Consider the following 19,595-nt stretch of genomic DNA (forward strand, 5'->3'; position numbering starts at 1 on the left):
GTTGTATTTGTGTTCGGTGTCAAGTAGTCGTGTATGGGTACTGCTGCCAGCTGGTGGAAGGACTTGTACATAAGTGTTAGGCGTGTTTGTTTTCTGCGCTGCTGCAGTGTGGGAAGGCCAAGTGATGTTCGGAGTTGTGTTACACTGGTTGAGTACCTGTAATCCCCACATACAAACCTAACTGCTCGTCGCTGTACAGATTCCAACTTCTCTATCTATGTGTTTGATTGTGCATGATTGCGTACCTGTGGGTCCCAGACAGCTGAAGAATACTCCAATTTTGGTCTGACTAGAGTAGTGCATGCCCTTTTCCGAACCTCCTTGTTTGCCCCCCTTATGTTTCTCTTCAGGAATCCTAGTGTGCTGTTCGCCTTGGCGGTGATACTGTCAACATGTGGCTTCCACTTTAGGTCGTGCGACAAGATGATCCCGAGATAGGGATGCTGGGAGCTGACCTCAAGGGGTTCTGAAAACATTTGATACATGAATTGTGGCATTCTCCGTGATTTACGCACATGGAGGATGGTACACTTTTTTACATTGAAACTAAGTTGCCATAAGCTAGACCATTCACAGAGTTTGTCTAGGTCTCTTTGTAGTGAGTGTTGGTCTTGTGCCATGTATATGGGGCGATAGACTAAGCAATCGTCAGCGAACAGGCGGAACTGAGAGTTGATGTCCTTGTTGATATCATTAATATAGATTAAAAACAGTAGTGGGCCTGAGGGACTCCTGATTTAACTGTTGTTGGTTTAGATTTCTCTCCTTCAATTATCACCTGCTGTTGTCGGTTGGTTAACCATTTTTTAATCCAGTACAAGTTTATCCCTTTAATGCCATAGTATTCTAGTTTATTGAGCAGACGCATACCTGGAACACTATCGAAGGCTTAGCTGAAATCTAAGATAGCCATATCTATCTGACATCCTTTATCATACATTGAGGTTAGATCGTGCAGGGTGTTAATGAGCTGGGTTTCGCAAGAATGTTTTGCACGAAAGCCATGTTGAATCGGGAGGAGTATGCCTTGGCTGTCCAAATGCTTCATAGTAGCTGAATAAAGAATATGTTCCAGGAGCTTACAACACACACTGGTGAGAGATACCGGTCTATAATTGGACGGATCACTTCTGTCACCCTTTTTGAATATAGGGTGCACAAAAGCGCTCTTCCAATCATTCGGTACCTGCCCATCGTGAAGGGACTGGTTGAAAATATAGTGTAGTATGGGTGAAATTTCTGTGGCATATTCGTTGAGTATTCTGCAGGGTATTAAATCAGGACCTGATGCTTTTCGGGGGTTGATGCCTTTTAGTAGTTTATGTATTCCCTCTTGTGTGACTGAAACTTGCGGCATTTCTTCGTACGGACTGGGCCCTAAGTCTGGTATGTTAGCAAGATTTTCCTTTGTAAACACTGAGTCGTATTGATTGTTTAGAACATCAGCCTTCCCTTTGGCGTCGACCACTAGCTTGTTATTCAGGTTTAGGGGTGCTATGCCTGTCGCCGTCTGTTTCCTATCCTTAATGTAGTTCCAAAATTTCTTCGGGTTGTTCAGTGACTCACTAAGAATCTCCTGGAGATATTTATTGTGTGCTTTCTTTATTACCCTCCATGTAAATGGGGGGTATTGTTTTTACTCCGTTTCATGTTTGGTCTGATATCTGAAGATCGGTGAGAAGGAACTGTATGATATTTGGCAGATTGATGGATGGGGCCTTGGAGATTGTGTAGGTTGACTTTGAGCACCTGGTGATTGACCTTGGTACTGCAGTTTAATTTTTTTATTCTATTGTTGGCACGTTATGGTCCGTGTGTGCGATGCTAAGGTAGCATGTAGTTGTGGTTACACTGGTTTACTGATGTAAATTTGGGCCCCCTAGCTGTTTGCTTTGAACCGGAATTGCTATCTCAATGTCAGATTGTTTGCGTTGAATGATCTCAGAACCCGGTGGATGGTTGGCGATCATTTTTGGTATGTGGGTAGACGCTGATTGTCTTTGCGTTATAGCGTGCATTAGCAGGTTGTCGTAGATTTGCATTGCTTATTTAAAAGGATTTTCACATTTTCACCCCTATTTCATAATAGGATGGTCTGTTTGACCCCAAATTGGTACAGAGTGTTTTTGTTTATACCTCCAGCTGGCAGGTCAGGCCAACCTATTTTTACCTCTCCTGCAGACATGGTCTATAGCCTCTAGACCATGTCTGCAGGAAATATATCTTATCTTTAATCGGTCATTCAGCAGGGAACTGGGTCATCTGTGGTTTGTTAATATGTTGTGCTTGAGAGGTCATTGACCTCAAACAAACCATGGTAACAAGACACTAAACGCCTGCACATGACAGCTTGGGCAACCCCTTCCAATACGAAGTGCCACAACAAAATTCTTAAAGGATAGACATCTATAGACATCTATCATTCTGCTGATAAAAACAAAGTTTGACTCATAATATCTCTATTAAAATACACCAAAAGATTACAAAATAACAAGCTATTTCATGGAGGGACGATGTCTACGACTTCTCCTTGTTTGTTTTTTAACCTCTCTTCGCGCGTTCTTAAAAGTTTCCCATGCCTGCTCACACATTGTTTGTTTGGCCTTCTTATACAGCTTTTTCTTCTTTCTGATTTGGCGTTTCAGAGTAGTTGAGAGCCAGGGGCAGTGGTGCCTTCCCGAGAGTTGTTTCTGGGGGACATGTTTGGTCATCAAGCGTTTTAATCCATCAGTGAAGTACTGCCAGTTTTCTTCTGTAGTGTAATTGGATGGATTTCTGTCGTGGAACTGTTTATTCAGGTTTTCGATGCCTTTAGAGAGGGCTGCTTTATCTGCTTTTTTTAATGCGAGTCTTCATTTTGACTGAAACTACATCATGATCACTAATGCCTGGGGTAATGTCTACCTTGTCAACCAGGTCTGGATTAGATATTAAGGCAAGATCTAGGATATTACTCTCACGTGTAGCTGAATGGACCATTTGAGTCAGGCCTGCCTCCTGGATTGTCTCTAGAAATTTCTCATTAATGGTCATACCGTATTGAGGTGAATGCTTTACGTGGGGTGGGTCGGAAATCCACTCAATATCAGGAAAATTAAAGTCGCCGAACAGGGCTATGTTGGGGGGTGAGGGTCTAGCAGAGATGCCATTGACTGATGATGATAACTCTTCTAGGTATTGTAGACCGGAATTTGGTGGCCTATATGCCGAACCTACGCAAATTGGTCGATACCCTGCTTGTTGTATTGTCGCCCACACAATTTCTGATTTGGTGGTATCCTGTACGGGGGATGAAACTAAGGTGGATCTAACAGCTATAAAGACTCCACCTCCCTGGCTGTTCCTATCCTTCCGGTATATATCATACCCGTCCGGGAATATTTCCCCATTAGCTATGTCTGGATCAAGGTGGGATTCGTTTCCACAAATAATGTCTGGATTTTCTGTGCCAATTAGAGCTCTAAACTGTATATTTTTTTCCACCCCTTTTACACTTCTACAGTTCAAGGACAAAATATTTAGGTCATGGAAAATGTTCTTACCTTTGCCCAACTTCTGAGGGAAGAGGGGGGACGAGGTAGAGGAAGGGTTGAAGGCTGGGGTGCCGACAGTGGGGCTAAGGGTACTCCGGGATTGACTTGGGGTAGTGTAACCTGGTGACCAGGAGGTGTAGCCTGGGCTAGAACCTGGAACCAGAATAGGTGAGATGGGTGAGTTACTGACAGTGTCACTGTCCATGTCTGCCAAGGGTCTATAGAAAGAACCGTCGGCGTCGTGGAACAGTGAGTCGGAGTCAAATAAGCTAGAAGTAAAACTAGGTAATCCACATTGGTTGCAGATCCATGTGCATGGTGAGTTCTGGGTAATACCTGTACATTTTGTCGCCCATACCGCAGCATTTGATATGGACCCATTGGTCGCAATTGTCACATTGTACCGCCCTGTGGGTAGAGGCCACGGCGCGCCCGCAACCCCCGCATGGGAACCTAACTGGACCGGGATTACTATGAATGTCACCCGATAAAATTAGGATAGCCAGTAGAAATCCATGTGGACCCTTAAATCCCAGCGGTGTCGGCGCCCCGTAGCCCCTGTTGTATTCAGGCTGAGTGGGTTGACTAGCGACGTTATCCCTAAGCTCAGTAAGCTGGGTGAACGCTGTAAATTTCCGCCTCGGCTGTACAATACGTTCAAACCTCCGTATATTCCGTAGCCACTACCTTTGGTCACTATGTTAGCGTGTTCTAAGTCAAGGGAGGCGCACCAGAAATGTCTGTAGATAGTGAGTGTGACGGCGCACAACAGTAATCCAAGATGGCGCCGCGTCTGTATGTGTGGCGTGTCTTTTATAATAATAGCTCCTGATTTGCGTACTTATCATATGATTATGTCAAGCACCACTTCAGCTATCTACATACCAAAAATCCGTCAACCGGTTCTTGAGTTATCATCCTTCGATTTTTTTTAAACAAATGCTCCTGTAGTTCAAGAACAAACGGCTAGGGGGTCCAAACTTATGTAACTTCTTCCCTACCTCAAGAGCTATATACCAACCACAAGAGCTATGTACCAAGCAAAATTCGTGACCCTAGCATGTCCATATCGCAAAATATCAAAACCGGAAGTTCAGCTGCAGTACCAACAAAAGCCGCCAGAGGGCCCGAAATCTTTTAAATTCTGGGTCTCATCAAGACCTACCCACCTACCACGTTTCATGACAATGCATATTAATCTTCTTAAGTTATGCTGTTCACAGACAAACAGACAGACAACCGGACGGACGGACGAACGCTGAAAATATAACCTTCTTGGCGAAGGTAAATATAAGCGGATTAGACCGACCCCAATTTCCGGCCACTGCCTGTTTTTCTCATGCGATGACTCTAAACGTCATTTTACCAAAGATATAGTTCAGCTCTGACTTGCTGAGTTTCTTCTTTTTCGAGTAGATCTATTAAAAATAAGCAAATAAAAGTATGAAAGATGTATGGGGATACCTAACGGCATCTCGTTGAGCTATGGGCATAAACGTTTTAAATGCTATCTGTAATCGCTACATTTTAACTAAGAATCTTAAATGAACTTTCAAACTGCAATTTGATAGCACTGAATTAAAATTGTATGCTGATATCAGTTCGTACAAGATTGCATGTATGTTACTGTCCTTGCTAGAAAATTAATGAGAATACAGCGATGCCCGTCTGACACTGGGTAGTTGGTATATAACATTATACAAAGAGACGGGCGACATTATTACCTGATATACCACGACCAATTAAAAAAACTGGACTTACAAGAGGTATCAGCCTTGAAGAAACCTTGAAGAAGTTCGTGTGGCCGAATATTGGTATATTTTGTGCAGAGTTTGACTTTTCAAACACTTTTCAAACACTCCTTTATGTCGACGTGTAACTGCGGCTGGTTGATATCAAAGCTTTGTTTGTTGTTACTGCCGTGGTATATTCAAGTCCCAAAAGTTACTTAAGGACGTTCTGGTGTGTCTTACTGATTTAAAATGGTGCAATAACACCTGGTAAAAAAAGGAAAAATTGCATGATACCTAATTCTTAGCCGCGGTATGTTTTATACATTACTCCAGCAGGCCACTGACTTGACACCGTTTCGAAATACTATCATTTATTCGCATGGCAAAATTCAATATATTTAATCATTTTGTACAAGCAAGCCAATCTTTGTGGAAAATCAATCATAATATAAAATCCTAAAGCATTTTCCACAGAATTCTGCATATGTTATGAGTCCATACTGGTACTTCTACCATGCCCAAATGCTGTATAATGTTGATCAGGAACCATACACGGATCTGTTGAACCTTAAAACAAACACACGACTATCACCCGGATCCACGTCTACATGTTTATAGCCAAGTCCTGTTTGGGATAACCTGTGAGACGTGTGATCTGTGGTAGAAAATTTTCAGAGAGGGTGTCACTGCCAAAGGGTCACCCTCCATTTTCTACTTTTCTTTGATATGTCTACGCTCCAAGCAGAGGTTGTGGGGGAATGATCGTTACATTTTTATATATTTATTTTATGTCCTGATCCCCACCAACCTCTGCCGAAAGTCGCAGCCACAGAGAACAAGGGGAGGAGTAGTTCTTCGAGAAATGTGTCAAAGTCCCTCCCCGTGCCCCTATTTCCCACAATCTGTGAACTGGTAGCGGTAATGCTTTTACGAGGCCGCCCAGCGCGCTGCAGTGCAATTCGGCCCGAGGCAGTAAACCGCAGATGACTTATTAGCATACCGCCAGCTGACAGCGACAGCACTACAACGTAGCAGAGTTAACATGATTACGTACAGAATTACCAAATAAACGTTCGATATCAAAAAAATATATATAAATTGGATTTTCAACACATAACTAGACGTCGGAGATCTCATGTCTTCGTCAGCGGTACATGGTTCTAGAGAAATGAACATGTGTATTCTTTACTCTTTTTAATAGTCAATTTGGTCTAAAAGAATCTCTGTACTCGTTTTTATGCTACAGAACACCCTGAAAGGGTTCGCCACAGATTTTATAGACGCGCCGTCACCCGTGTTAGACCCCCACCCTACGATATTGTTGGACTGTTACTGGAAAAAAACTTACAAGAAATTCTTCTTACACTGTAAGTTACAGTATTATGATGAAAGTGTCACGACAGTGTCGCAAAATATAATAAGAGAAGATGTGACAAAGGAAAGAATCAGAACAGGGCGACTACTGCTGTTTGTTAATTTTTCTTTATGACGAATAGAAGGCTTGTTTCTTGTTACACTGCGTGCTTTTATTCAACTTGTGTGACTTGTGTCATAACATTTGTATTTCTACAGTTAGTATATTCCAAATATCATCTCCTTTTTCAGCCCTTCATATTTTTATTGCGCTTTCACATTAAATTTGAGGTCTCCAGTGGACGTCATCCATAGCAATTACTTGGTGTGGCCGTAGAAAATAACCTGTCGCATGTCCAACCTATCCTGCCACTGCTGAACTTATAGTAAAATCCCTCAATGTAACGTCATTTGATCCCATCCCATTCCCGGCTATATCCAGCTGTCAGCTGTCTCCAAGCAGAGGTGGTGGGGGAAGTTCTAAACACAAACGTTCCGCTACTGTGACAATGACACCCCCTAAAGCCCATTAACCAACTTAGCCTTGGTCCCAACAATAGTAATCTGTCTACTAAAAATTATAAGCAACATTTTACAAATACTTAAGTTATTTTGCTAACAAGCTACAAACATAAAAGGTGCACTAACGTGACGCACGGACCCCCCACGAAGCCGAAAATTGCACTTGACTTCGGCCTCAACAACGGTAATCACTAACGTGACGCACGGACCCCCCACGAAGCCGAAACTTGCACTTGACTTCGGCCTCAACAACGGTAATCTGCCTGCCAAAAGTCATGGACGTCGAATCATGCCTGCCAGAGTTATATCACAAAATCCGCAGTTCCCACAATGCGGCGAGACAATTTCATAGTCCTTCTTACGAAGACAATGAACTATTAGTTATTACTTACTGTAGTCATATATTTTGGTGTTTCTGGTGCGTGGCGATCATATCTATCCTAACGTTGTGTTTGGATGCACGGCGTTCTATCCATTTTTTTGTTCCCGGTTAAAAGTTTGCAAACGTTGTTTTTATTCCACAAAGTTAGTTTCCTTTCCGATTTGCCATGTAAATTTCCTCTGTGTTGGATAATCCATTTAACGGGGCACTCATGGCGCTCGAAGCCTGGATAGTGGACAGATAGGTACTTGGTTATTTACTGTTTGCAAGGACGAGAAAAATATACTGTTATATATACATGGGATATTTTCACCACATGGCATAATTTGTGTAATGTTAGATTGCGAAATTTGCCGATGAATAAAGAAGAATTATCTATTGACATATGCCAGCGTATCACTGGTGGACGTCGAGCATACTTTTGTTTTAATTGTGAAGAGCGCAAGGATTGTATTTGCACTTTATCTTCGCAGAAAAGGGGGAGAGCAATGCTTCGTATTTTTCTGTGGGAGGGAGGCGTATTCATTCATTCATTAAAATGGAAGCGGGCAGGCAAGAGTCGGTATCACGGAAAACACGTCGGACTTTCGCCTCCTTTACTGCCGCGGCTGGAATTCAAACTGACCCGCTAACGGTAATGGTAAATGACCTGTGACGATACATCCTGTGAGATGCCGGACAGGGGCTCGCGTGCCGGGCATAATTCACACCTTCTTCCTAACCCGGCTTGATCGCAGTTTGATTATAGGTAACAATTACGTGTCAATAACCTTGTACAGTGCAACTTTCTGCAGATCCCGTCGTCGGTGGTCGCGGAGCTTCTCTGGCTAATGGATACTGCCTGGCCAATTTGATACTGTCTTTTTGCCACCGAGAGGGATCTGCTTGGAGATTATGATATGCCGTCTATATGGTGGGAGGGGGGATAGGGACTCATTTTGCTAGTTCAAGTAGTAGTCGTGCAAGAGAGTCACAGGCAAAAGATGTATATCCAGCAGTGACATTTTATTGTATGCAACCACATGTAATGTCCTTGATCTAAACAAATGAGAAAGTACATGACATGTATATCATCATAGCAAGTAGTCATAGAGTATTTACATCCATTCATATTTTATGTACAGTAACGTTAACTGTTACAATTTGTTTGATTTATGCTAAGCAATTTTCAATTACGCCACCCTTACATTACTAGTTGTTACTAGCCTCCTTCGCAGTCTTGTTGGGCGTCGGCGTAATTTTTTCTCTGAGCGACGCGAGTAATATGCCGCCGCAAGGGACGATTTGCTGCCGAGGGAGTTTAGAGGTATAGTGGGTGAGTACCCCCAGCCTTTTTTTTATTTTTTTTTTCTAATACAAGCTTTTATAATCGTTTTATTTGGATTTTCGGCGGTTTCTATCGGAAAATTGTACTGAGTTATATTAGGTGTAGCAAGAATGCGCAGGTGTGATTCGTCTTCCTCATTGGCTGTTGGAGTGGTCACGCAACATCCCCACAGCCAATCAGAGAGCGCCCCACGTCATGACGTCATTTTACCCGCTGGGTGGATGAAACGCAAACCAAGAACACGTAAGGTAAGACAGTTTTTAACCTTAAATATTTCCAACAATTTGTAAAGTTAGCAATCTAGGATTTGGATATAAAAAAATATGCATCCTAAGGAACAGTTTGATGTTTGGTTTCTGTACTTTTGAGTAGAATTAGCGCCGCGGCGTGCACGAGGACGTCAATTCTGTACTACAGTATGTAGCGTCGGGGTGGGAGGGGGGCGTCACTTGCGCTCACATGTATATTCTTCATATTGATTGTTAATTTCTCGTTCATACAAACAGCCCGGTCGGGCCCCGGTTTGGAAATGTGACCTAAGCATAAGTAGCGGAAGTTATTTTATTCAACTTTATCAGGCTTGTAAGGTACAGGGAACAAGAAAAATAAATGACATTGCACTTACCCATTTTCCAGACGGAAGTACGCGCAGCATTGGATAGATATGGTGTTGAGGACTCCGGACACCGTCACCTCCACAAGGCGGTTGATATGGTACACAATTCTGCCTGCTTAACGTGCCTTTATATATACGAGCGATAGCCATATGACGTCACGGTAGGCTGGCAGTTGGCTGATTTGCTTGCCAATAAAATTTCCATTTGTCTTCAAATAATTTGCATGTGTATAATTGTGTCAACAACACAGCAATAATTAAACACCATCGCTAATTGACTAAAAATTCCATCTAAATCATTCATGATTAAGTAACCCTTACGTCATCATTGCCAGGTGTTGAAAACCTTCCCCCATTTGCCCTTTGGGCGTGTTCGAGAAGAGGTTAAGGTCGTTCTGAAAAACAGACGGTACGAAAAACGGACCAGGAAAGCAAGGTATTGACTTTTCTTGATATAAATGTGTCATCACCTTCCTTCTGAAAGCCAACATGTCATCTTTTAATCAAACTTCAAGAACAAACAAGAGTTCGTAAATCTCAAACCTCCATAAAATAGGGTGTTAATATGCATATTTTGCATCGAATAGTGTACATGTCTGAAAAACCTTCAATTCCTTTCTTTCAAATACAGCTATTAAACTTCTAGTGGTCCCGGGTCATGTAATTAATGCCACCCGTGAGGTACACCGGTGTATGTTGTACGGTGGCAGCTACCAGCTGCAAATTCTGCTTCAGTACCAAGGTCATCCACCAAGAGACCCATATTTGACCTTGACCTTCCTCTTCCCAAGACTTACCAACATAGCAAATATCATTATAATCCATAAAGGCGTTATGAAGTTATGCTGACTACAAATGTACGGGAAACACAGACACACACACGCGCGCGCCAAAAAAACAATAGCTTCATTTTCTTGGAGGTAATAAAGACATCTTCAATATATCATTTCTCTAGAAAGGCACCACCAACCACAGCATCGTCAGCGCTGAGGGTTACAGTAACGAGGCCAAATGGGACTCTGTTGGCCTCGGCGGAGGAGAGGTCTCGTCAGGGGGAAGCAGGTAAGTAAAACAAAATCAGCAGCAGCAAATTCGCCGTAAGGCGTAATTGGTCCCTTATACAGACTTTTATTACACAACAATGTACAAGGTACAAAGTATGGCAGAAATGAGAGAACAAATCTAACAAATCCGTCTACGTAGTACAATACTAGGTGATATGGGATGAAAAGGCGCTTATACAATCATATATACTACATTAAGCATAGGCGTTACCTTTATACAACGTAAAACGTAATCCGTGAATTACTAGTACACCGTAAGCTGATTTCAAAATCGTCCTGATTAACGTAATTCTTAAACTGCGTCCGTGATTTTGCGCCATTCGTAATCACTATGCTCCCCTTCCCCATGCCGAAGCAACATGCTGACAATTCTTTTCAAAAGTTAATGTGATAGGCCAACTGATAAGAATACCTTTCTGTTTCAGTGACTTTACATGTCCAGGAACTCACTGAAGAAGGCAGACAGCATCCTGCCTTCGCACAGCTTGATTCGGTAAATCTGAGTAAATACATCTGAAGACATTAACCATTTATCGTTTACTTCCTCCCCTGTCTTTGCTGTGAATAAATCAACCGAGTTATTTCACGCATACATAAGTATATGTAGATACGGTAAATGATGATTAGTACAACAGTGTCTTAATTTGTTCCAGGTGCCAGGTGACATCACAATCGACATGAGCATCTTCCTGATAAGAATAGAGAAAGTACAGTAGAATAGTATTATAATTATAATCAATTGTTTATTGCAAATTCTTGCCCGAAGGCTAATTGCAGAAACAGAAGAGATATGGTATAAAAACAGACAATAAGTACATATAGAACTATTGATAACTACTAAGAATCTACTGGTAAAAACTACTGGGTTTCACTTTTTGAAGACAGAGGAAGACAAAGGATCCCACTTTTTCTATAATTTAGTGGGTTTTCGGATGTTAAGAGGAGAGTGGTTTTCTTTTCATTTGTATATGTGTGATAGTTTGGGTAGAATCTGGAGGCTACGTCAAAGAGTTCATTTCGGTCATTGCTATAGAGGGTACAATTTGATATAAAATGCGTTTCGTCTTCCACATATTATTGTTATAATATATATATTCTAATTCAAAGTGCTAGAAATCTATACATTACAACAATACTATATACTACCTATCATCTACTGTTAGTTGCCCTTAGTTCTCTTTTTTTGAAACATTTGGAAACATAATTAATTAATACTTTACATTCGTTCTTGCATGACATCGTGTTTAAACATGTCCTGCTTTGACATTTTCTTACATATGTTGTCTAATTGTCATTTAAAAGTATGGAAGAGCTCTTGTCGTTCATCTTTATATAATGTACAGTCAAGTAGAAAGTGTATCTCGTTTTCAACATATAATTGATTACAGAATTCGCACCTTCTATCTTTCAGAGGGGTACGGCTATGCCTGCCGGATTCTATACGTAAGAGATTATCACTAGTGCGAAGTTTACACATGGCTATGCAATGTTTACATATGTTTCTCTGTCATAAGTATATTTGAATGATAATAATAATAATAAATAAATGAGAATAAATGTAAGAATTTTGGAAATAATGGAAAGAAATTGATGGAAATAAGTTTTCTCATGAAATAAAGCATTTCTGAAACTGTGTATGTAGTTGTATTTCGGTATCTGAATCTTTGTGGCAGATATAGATTCTTTTCGAGTTAGTTGTGTTAGGCGCAAGAAGTCGTTCGGCGTAATGTATCCAACTGCCGCCGATTCAGGCTATACACATAAAGAAATTGGGGTTGTCCAACTGATGCGATCTATTGAGTTAATCTTAGAAAGAATCAGTAAGAGTATAATGGTGGTATAACAATTGTAAGTAATTGTATAGATACATTGTAACAATTGATGTATATTACTACAAACATATTACCATCAAGTATGTAACGAAAGCAGTACAGTGGTAAATTTGTTTCTGAAAAGATAAGAAACAATATGAATGTTTTATTTCAATACCACGGTCACAAAGGTTGCAGCCGTAACGGCTACATTTCTTCAGGACAATTACAATTCGGATAGAGACATGATGAAGACATATTTACATATGTAGTATGAGTACTGAAGGATTACTAAAAATATTTGTATCTATTACTACGACAAGTTAAAAAGCACAACAATTTCAGGCTAATTATAAACAGGTGATATAAATGGTCAAGGTCACTATAATATCTCTCTTAAGTTGTTAAGGAGTCCAAGTTGCATGTATGACTGGGCACTGTTCATGTAACGTCCCGTACGGCCTTACCGGGGTTCAGTTTTTTGATGATCGAGTGTGACCGGGCCGCTGTTGCCTTCCTCTGGTGGGTGGTAGAATGTGCTGAATCTGTCGAGAACGTTTTAATCATTTAGGTCATCAGGATGTACCACACTATGACCTCTCTGGAAGGCGTTGACCCAAATACGACAATACACGACTGTTAAACGACCGCGGCAGTATTTAGGTAGTAAAAAAACTTTCACATATTTCAAATACATGAAACCCCTCTATATTAATCACAAGCATACAACCCTGAAAGCGATACAAATATGCTACGTGTACTAGTCGTTTGTCAGTCCTCCATAACTTCAATAATAGGTAAAAAGACGCCGCTGTCATCGTTACCGACTTAGCTCAGTTGGTAAGCGCGCTGCACTGCGAACCATTGCTAGCGAGCTGGGCGCGGGTTAGATCCTTGCTCGGGTCATGTTATGATATGTTATGTATTGTGTTATTGTGTTATGCATGTGTTGATGTTACTAACACTGTTCTTGTTTGTTGTATTGCGTCTGTCATGACGTTTATATGTTACTAACTTTATATGTTTCTTGTATTATGTCTGTCATGTTTATATGTATTTCGTCTTCATGTATTATGTATGTCATGATGTTTAAGTGAATAACTCCGTCATCTGTATCGTTCTGTTATGTATGTTAATTGTATGTTACGTTTTGCGCTATGTTTTGTCATATCTGTTATTAAGTTATATGCGGTTTGTTGAAAACTAAAGGTAGTAGTCATTGTTGGAAAATGTCAACGTTACTCTCTTTATTTTAGATGTTAAAATTTAACGAAGTCTGAAGGAGAATGTGTTTACTTGACATTTTTCTTAAAGTCTGTTTCTTTTAGCAGTATCATATAAAAGGATTTGTGGATACCTACGGTACTAACGCAGTCCTGGGTTTTAACTTTTGTTTATGAGTTGTGTCCGGCCCGACTATTTCTGACATTCCCCAAAAAAGCACAATGAAGTGGGGTTTCATGACATAGAAAATATTACACCTATAGCTGTAAACATAGTTGAAACAGGAACAAACGCGAACGCATTATTTGGTCCGATGTAGGTCCTCACCACGACAAAAACCGCGGCCTCCGAGCCGCCAATCACGTGACGCCCTGACATGTCAATCATTCCGGTAGATACGTAAGCCGTCACCACGGTGACATGCGTCACTCCCCGGAGTTGATACGAAGCCTGATGCACGTGGTGCGCTTAGCTGTCAATCATTTTCGCAGCCAAGGAAACCGTCACCACGGTGACATGCGTCCCAATCCCAGTATTCACCGCGGTAAAGATGGCGGCCGAGTGTTATTGTTGTTGCTGTAGTCCTGGCAACGTTACTTGTTGTCACGACAACTATAGTCGTTTTTGAGTGGTGGAAATGAAACGACCGTATTCAGACTTTTTAGTCGTTACTCAGTCGTGAATTAGTCGACGCGATGGATATGGTCGTGAACTGGTCTGGAATGTCCCAATATTCGACCAATCCCAGCCCAGATTACGACTATCAGAAATCAATGGGCAAAATTTACGACCAAAACGCTACCGATTTCAGCCTATCCATTCAACACGACCAACGACCCATTTCAGCCCCAAGTCAGACCGATCAACGACCTGCCCGTGCACTGTGTATACTAGTACGCCGGGCAGTTCCTATCGTAAAATCTTCGTAAAATTTGTAAATATAGCGATCTTGGCTTCCGATATATTGAAACATACATCCTAGTAAACACTGGAAAAACACTGGAAGCCGAGTTCTGGCACTTTGGAATGCCGTTAACTAGCACTCCGGCCCTTTTCAGGGCCACAAACCGCTTCCAAATGGGCTCAACAAAAAAGCTACTAACGTTAACGCTATCTTTCATTGTCAAATAGTTGTTCGTGATCACCTATAGAGTCAATTCTGCGTCACCGTGTGGGTTGTTATTATCATTATTAAGAAATGCTTCCAATTCTTTGTAATCGTTTGTCCAAGTCTCAAATTTCATAGTGTGGAAATATTTTTAATACTTTTCAACGTTCTAGATGATTCCCTGGTTTTGTAAAACTTTTGAAATATTCCTGATATGGAATATGACATTTCCAATATTTTTTTTTTAATTTCTAACAGCATTTTACCAGCCATTATATACAATTGTTTCTAAAATTTTAAAATTAGGTAAGCGAGCTGGGAAGAAAGTAATTCACACATCCCTGTAAAGTACAGGGTAGTCTGCCCTAGCGCCATGCATGGATGACTTACTACAAAAGAGCCACTAGTGTCCAGCAGTGAAATCTAAAAATATACAGAAGAAGACAGAAGAGTCAGATTAGCACCTACTTTTATGGGGGCAATAACCCACACCTACCATTCAGTTTTTTTGTTTAAAAAACACATAGGTACTTCAAATTCATTCTAGAAAAAGAGATCTTTCTTCAGGTTCCGGGTCGGAGTTTAATTTTGACCAGGGTCCCAAATAGTGCGCAGTAAATCGCCGGATCTGCGAGGTTGTCACGCTAGGTTTGGCTCCCCATAGCTCGGCGATCGCTGTAGATTTTCAACTAGGTTTTGAATTGATCAAAAAGCCTTGGGATTGTAGTGTTTTTCGGCGCGTTGAAGTTGGACGGCCAGCGAAGCGTTTTTGGTATTAGTCCGCGAGCAAGAGCGATGCGGTTTGTCGCCCGATGACCTAAATAGCTGCGTTCTATGTGGAATTTCTAGGGGTTCGCGTCACCGGATTTTGCGAAAAAGTTATCGCAACAACCTATATTTGTCTTCGTCAGAAGGACTATGAAATTGTCTCGCCGGAGTGTGGGGAACTGCGGATTTTGCGATATAACTCTGGAAGGCATGATTCGACGTCCATGATTTTTGGCAGGCAGATTACCTTTGTTGAGGCCGAAGTCAAGTACAAGTTTCGGCTTCGTGGGGGGTCCTTGCGTCACGTAGGTGCACCTTTTGTGTTTGTGGCTTGTTAGCAAAATAACTCAAGTATTTGTAAAATGTTGATTATAATTCTTGGTGTGGTGGTTGCTATTGTCGGGACCAAGGTTAAGTTCGTTACTGAGCTTCGTGGGGGGTTTCGTTGTGACTACAGGGGGCATTTTGTTAATTTTTCTTGTGAGCAGGATAACTTTTGTATGTGTGGATGGAAGTTAATGAAATTTGATAGGCATGTTACTGTGGTGGTCTCCAAGATTGAGTTCAAAGATGAGAGTCGTGGGGGTTCCGTTGTTACTGTAGCAGACCTTTTGTGTTTAGAACTTCCCTCACCACCTCTGCTTGGAGACAGCCGACAGCTGGATATAGCCGGGGGAACTCCATAATGGGATGGGATCAAATGACGTTACATTGAGGGATTGTACTATAATCAGCAGGGGGAGGATAGGTTGGACATGTGACAGGTTATTTTCTATGGCCACACCAAGTAATTGCTATGGGTGACGTCCACTGGAGACCTTAAATTTAATGTGAAAGCGCAATAAAAATATGAAGGGCTGAAAAAGGAGATGGAATTTGGAATATACTAACTGTAGAAATACAAATGTTATGACACAAGTCACACAAGTTTAATAAAAGAACGCAGTGTAACAAGAAACAACCCTTCTATTCGTCATAAAGATAAATTAACAAAACTGCAGTAGTCGCCCTGTTCTGATTCTTTTCTTTATCACATCTTCTCTTATTACTCCGTGAAGGAGGTCAGGACCTCCGGACGGAGTGTTGTAATCGGCTGATTTTTCATGTTCGCAGTCAAAACACTGGGTTCTCTTTGTGTAATCGGCACGCAATTTTATACGCCGTCTGCGGGCATGCCCGTGTTGATGCACGAATGTGTATTTTTGCCGTTGCTGCTTTCGCGGTCAATGTAATATCGCAGACGCACCCCTACAATTACGAGGCGAATTGGAATGCGTTGTTTGGAATAGCAGTGGGGTTCAAAAAAGTTCATGCAGATAAGGGGTGGTTTTTATAAGTGGTTCCAGATGTTTTTGCCCATGGTTAAGAGATGCCAAGTTTTTTGGAAGATGTTCGCATCCAAAACGTATTCTTCCGTACGTCGCATTTCTGTGTAATTTCGCATGTGGTGTTGCATTATGTCCGGGATGATGCACGTCTTTTATTTTTACCGTAGCTGTTTTGATATTGGAGTAAATGCTTATTTTCGAAACATCCCCATTTCTTTGAAATGGTTTCGTCCGTTTATGCAACTGTAACTGCGCTAATGACGACCAGTCGCGCTGTCCTGATACACCGCGAATGTGCGAGTGTTCCCTGTAGACAGTCCCGGGAGTCATTTTTTCGCACATTCCAGGAGCCAAACCAAAATACGTTCATGAACCGAGTCCAAAAAACCGAAACGTGAAAATCGGATGATCGGACCTGATGTACATTTCTCTTTCTATAGATTGTACACACAATACACACATCTTTAGATAATCTGGCCATGGCAGGTTAAAAAAAAAGGAACCCTGAATCATACTAGATTAGCGTAAATGCATGTTAATGCGTTCAAAACAAGAAAAAAATTGTTTCCGGGTATTAATCTCTTGAATCACGGCGCTGAATATTGACGCAAAAATATTTCGGGCATCGCGCGCCCTTCCCGCGTCACGTGTAGGCATCTCGCATCTCTGATTGGTTGTTGCGTCTTAAGATGACTGAGCCGACGCGCGTTTAAACAATTTTTCTTTGTTCGATTTATCACACTTCACAGAGAATTGTCGCCAATGGCTACTTCTTTTTGTTGCAATATATAATACTTCACGGAGAATTGTCGCCTATGGCTTCTTGTTATATTTTGCGACACTGTCGTGACACTTTCATCATAATACAGTAAGAAGAATTTTTTGTTTTTTTCCAGTAACAGTCCAGTAACGTAGGGTGGGGGTCTAACACGGGTGACGGCACGTCTATAAAATCTGTGGCGAACCCTTTCAAGGTGTTCTGTAGCATAAAAACAGAGAATCTTTTGTACTTTAGACCAAATTGATTATTAAAAAGAGTAAAGAATACACATGTTCATTTCTCTAGAACAATGTACCTCTGACGAAGACATGAGATCTCCGACCTCTAGTTTTTTTCTGTTTTTCAGAAACAGAAAGTAGTAAGCTATTTCAGCATATAAGCCGTTAGCCTGGGAAAATTCGTTTTTTCCAAGCAGGTCCGTTGAAAAAACTGCAAAAAAACTACATTTTTCGTATCCAAAATTTACGTTTAACTACAGTTTCTACCCAAATTATAGAGTCGACGGACAATAACCAAAATTCTATCGGAAGCCGGCTGGAAACCTCCGTTGACTGATGTAATGAGATTTCCCGGCGTACTTTTTTGGCGAAGTTATAGCCCTTCGGTCTGAGGGTGTCCGCCGGATCCAAAATCGTGAAAAAAAACTCCGGTCCGAGACCTTCAGCCACTCAAAATGTTTCAGAAATATCTAAATGAATTCAAATATATTCAAATTTTCATTTTCAAATTTATGAAAAACTTGGAATTTTTGTTAGTCGGGTATTCTTCGAAATAATTCAAAAGTATTACAAACATGAAAAAAACACAGGAGGACGCGGAATTGACTCTACTTGGTCGTTATCAATTACTGTATCACTCACTCGTACCTTGTATTCTAAGAACATTAATGAAAATAAACGACAAACAAAGATATAGTTTCACTTTCTTGTTCTAACGTTAAAGTTGGCCATAGGTCTGTTTGGTTCGTATTACTGGTTAACAGCCTTTAGGCGTAACACATCAGTTTTGTACATGTAAGTACATGTAGAAGCTGCGTAAGACCGGACTGTAAGGTTTGAACCACTCAAACCGGGAAGGTCCCTTACTCTTTTCGATAAGAGCGGTGGGTTCGTTAACGTGCGTAGGGTGTTGCTCTCCCCAAACATAGGACCTCCATTTAACGTCCTATCCGAGGAACGTCTCTAAACGAAGCTGGGTACTCATTTCCACCTGAGTGAAGTGATGAAAGTCATGTAAAGTGCCTTTCTGTATTCCTGCCACTTTGATTTAAATGTAAGTTATAGATTAACCTGGCTATACATGTAGATTGGGGTCGTGTGGCGCAGTCTGTAGCGCAGTCGGCTCACACCCAAGATGTCGCAGATGATCTGGCAGATTGCTTATCACTCCCAGCCCAGCTCTAAGACATTCCAGTTTGTTTGTTTGTTTGTTTGTTCGGAAATAGTAGTGGTTACCATTTTGATATAAATTTTCAAGATGGCGCCCAAGATGGCGACGTTGGTTTAATGCAGCTCCCTAATCCGCGTTATAAAGGGCTGTATTTAGTGTCTTACTCTAGCTGGATCTTAACCCCGGCGTGAGAGCATGTTCTGTGGACTGTACACTGTGACTTTTTAATCTGTTTGGGTGAATGCTGGAGCCTGTTCGGTGGGGGTGAGCTCACTTGGCGCAGCTCTCTCTGACTCGTCTGCCCCCCTCCCCCTTCCCCACCATGCCCAACTGTGAAGACTGCCGCGCCCCAGAAGCGCAGACCTGCCAAGGTGACTTAATCCTCTGCTCACGTTGTGTGAAGAAGCGTTTTCCTCACAGCTTCAGTGACTTTCCTGCTCAAAGTAAGCCAAACGATGTTTTCATCAATGATTTGTTGTGCTTTACTGTCAACAAGATGGACACTCTCCCGACCGATATAGTTTCGAAGTTGTGCATCGAGACTTATACGGAAGAGGAAATAGAGGTGGCCAAGAGACTTGTATTCGACACATGTAACCCTGATGAACGGTACAGGAAGCGACAAGGAGTCAACAAGTCGACAGCCAATATGGCGG

At 41.5% G+C, this 19,595-nt stretch overlaps 1 protein-coding gene across 1 annotated transcript; it reads left to right on the top strand.

Annotated features, from left to right (window-relative positions):
• The first annotated feature begins 8,960 nt into the window (after positions 1–8,960).
• Positions 8,961–11,246, top strand: LOC109473176. The gene is made up of 6 exons (XM_019773063.1): positions 8,961–9,098; positions 9,487–9,564; positions 9,802–9,902; positions 10,422–10,528; positions 10,956–11,023; positions 11,184–11,246. Exons 1-6 carry the CDS (start codon positions 8,961–8,963, stop codon positions 11,244–11,246), a joined length of 555 nt encoding a protein of 184 aa, XP_019628622.1.
• Positions 11,247–19,595: the final 8,349 nt, after the last annotated feature.

This window comes from Branchiostoma belcheri, unplaced genomic scaffold, assembly GCF_001625305.1.
Source record: "Branchiostoma belcheri isolate BF01 breed outbred unplaced genomic scaffold, Haploidv18h27 scaffold100, whole genome shotgun sequence".
Classification (NCBI taxonomy): Eukaryota; Metazoa; Chordata; class Leptocardii; order Amphioxiformes; family Branchiostomatidae; genus Branchiostoma; species Branchiostoma belcheri.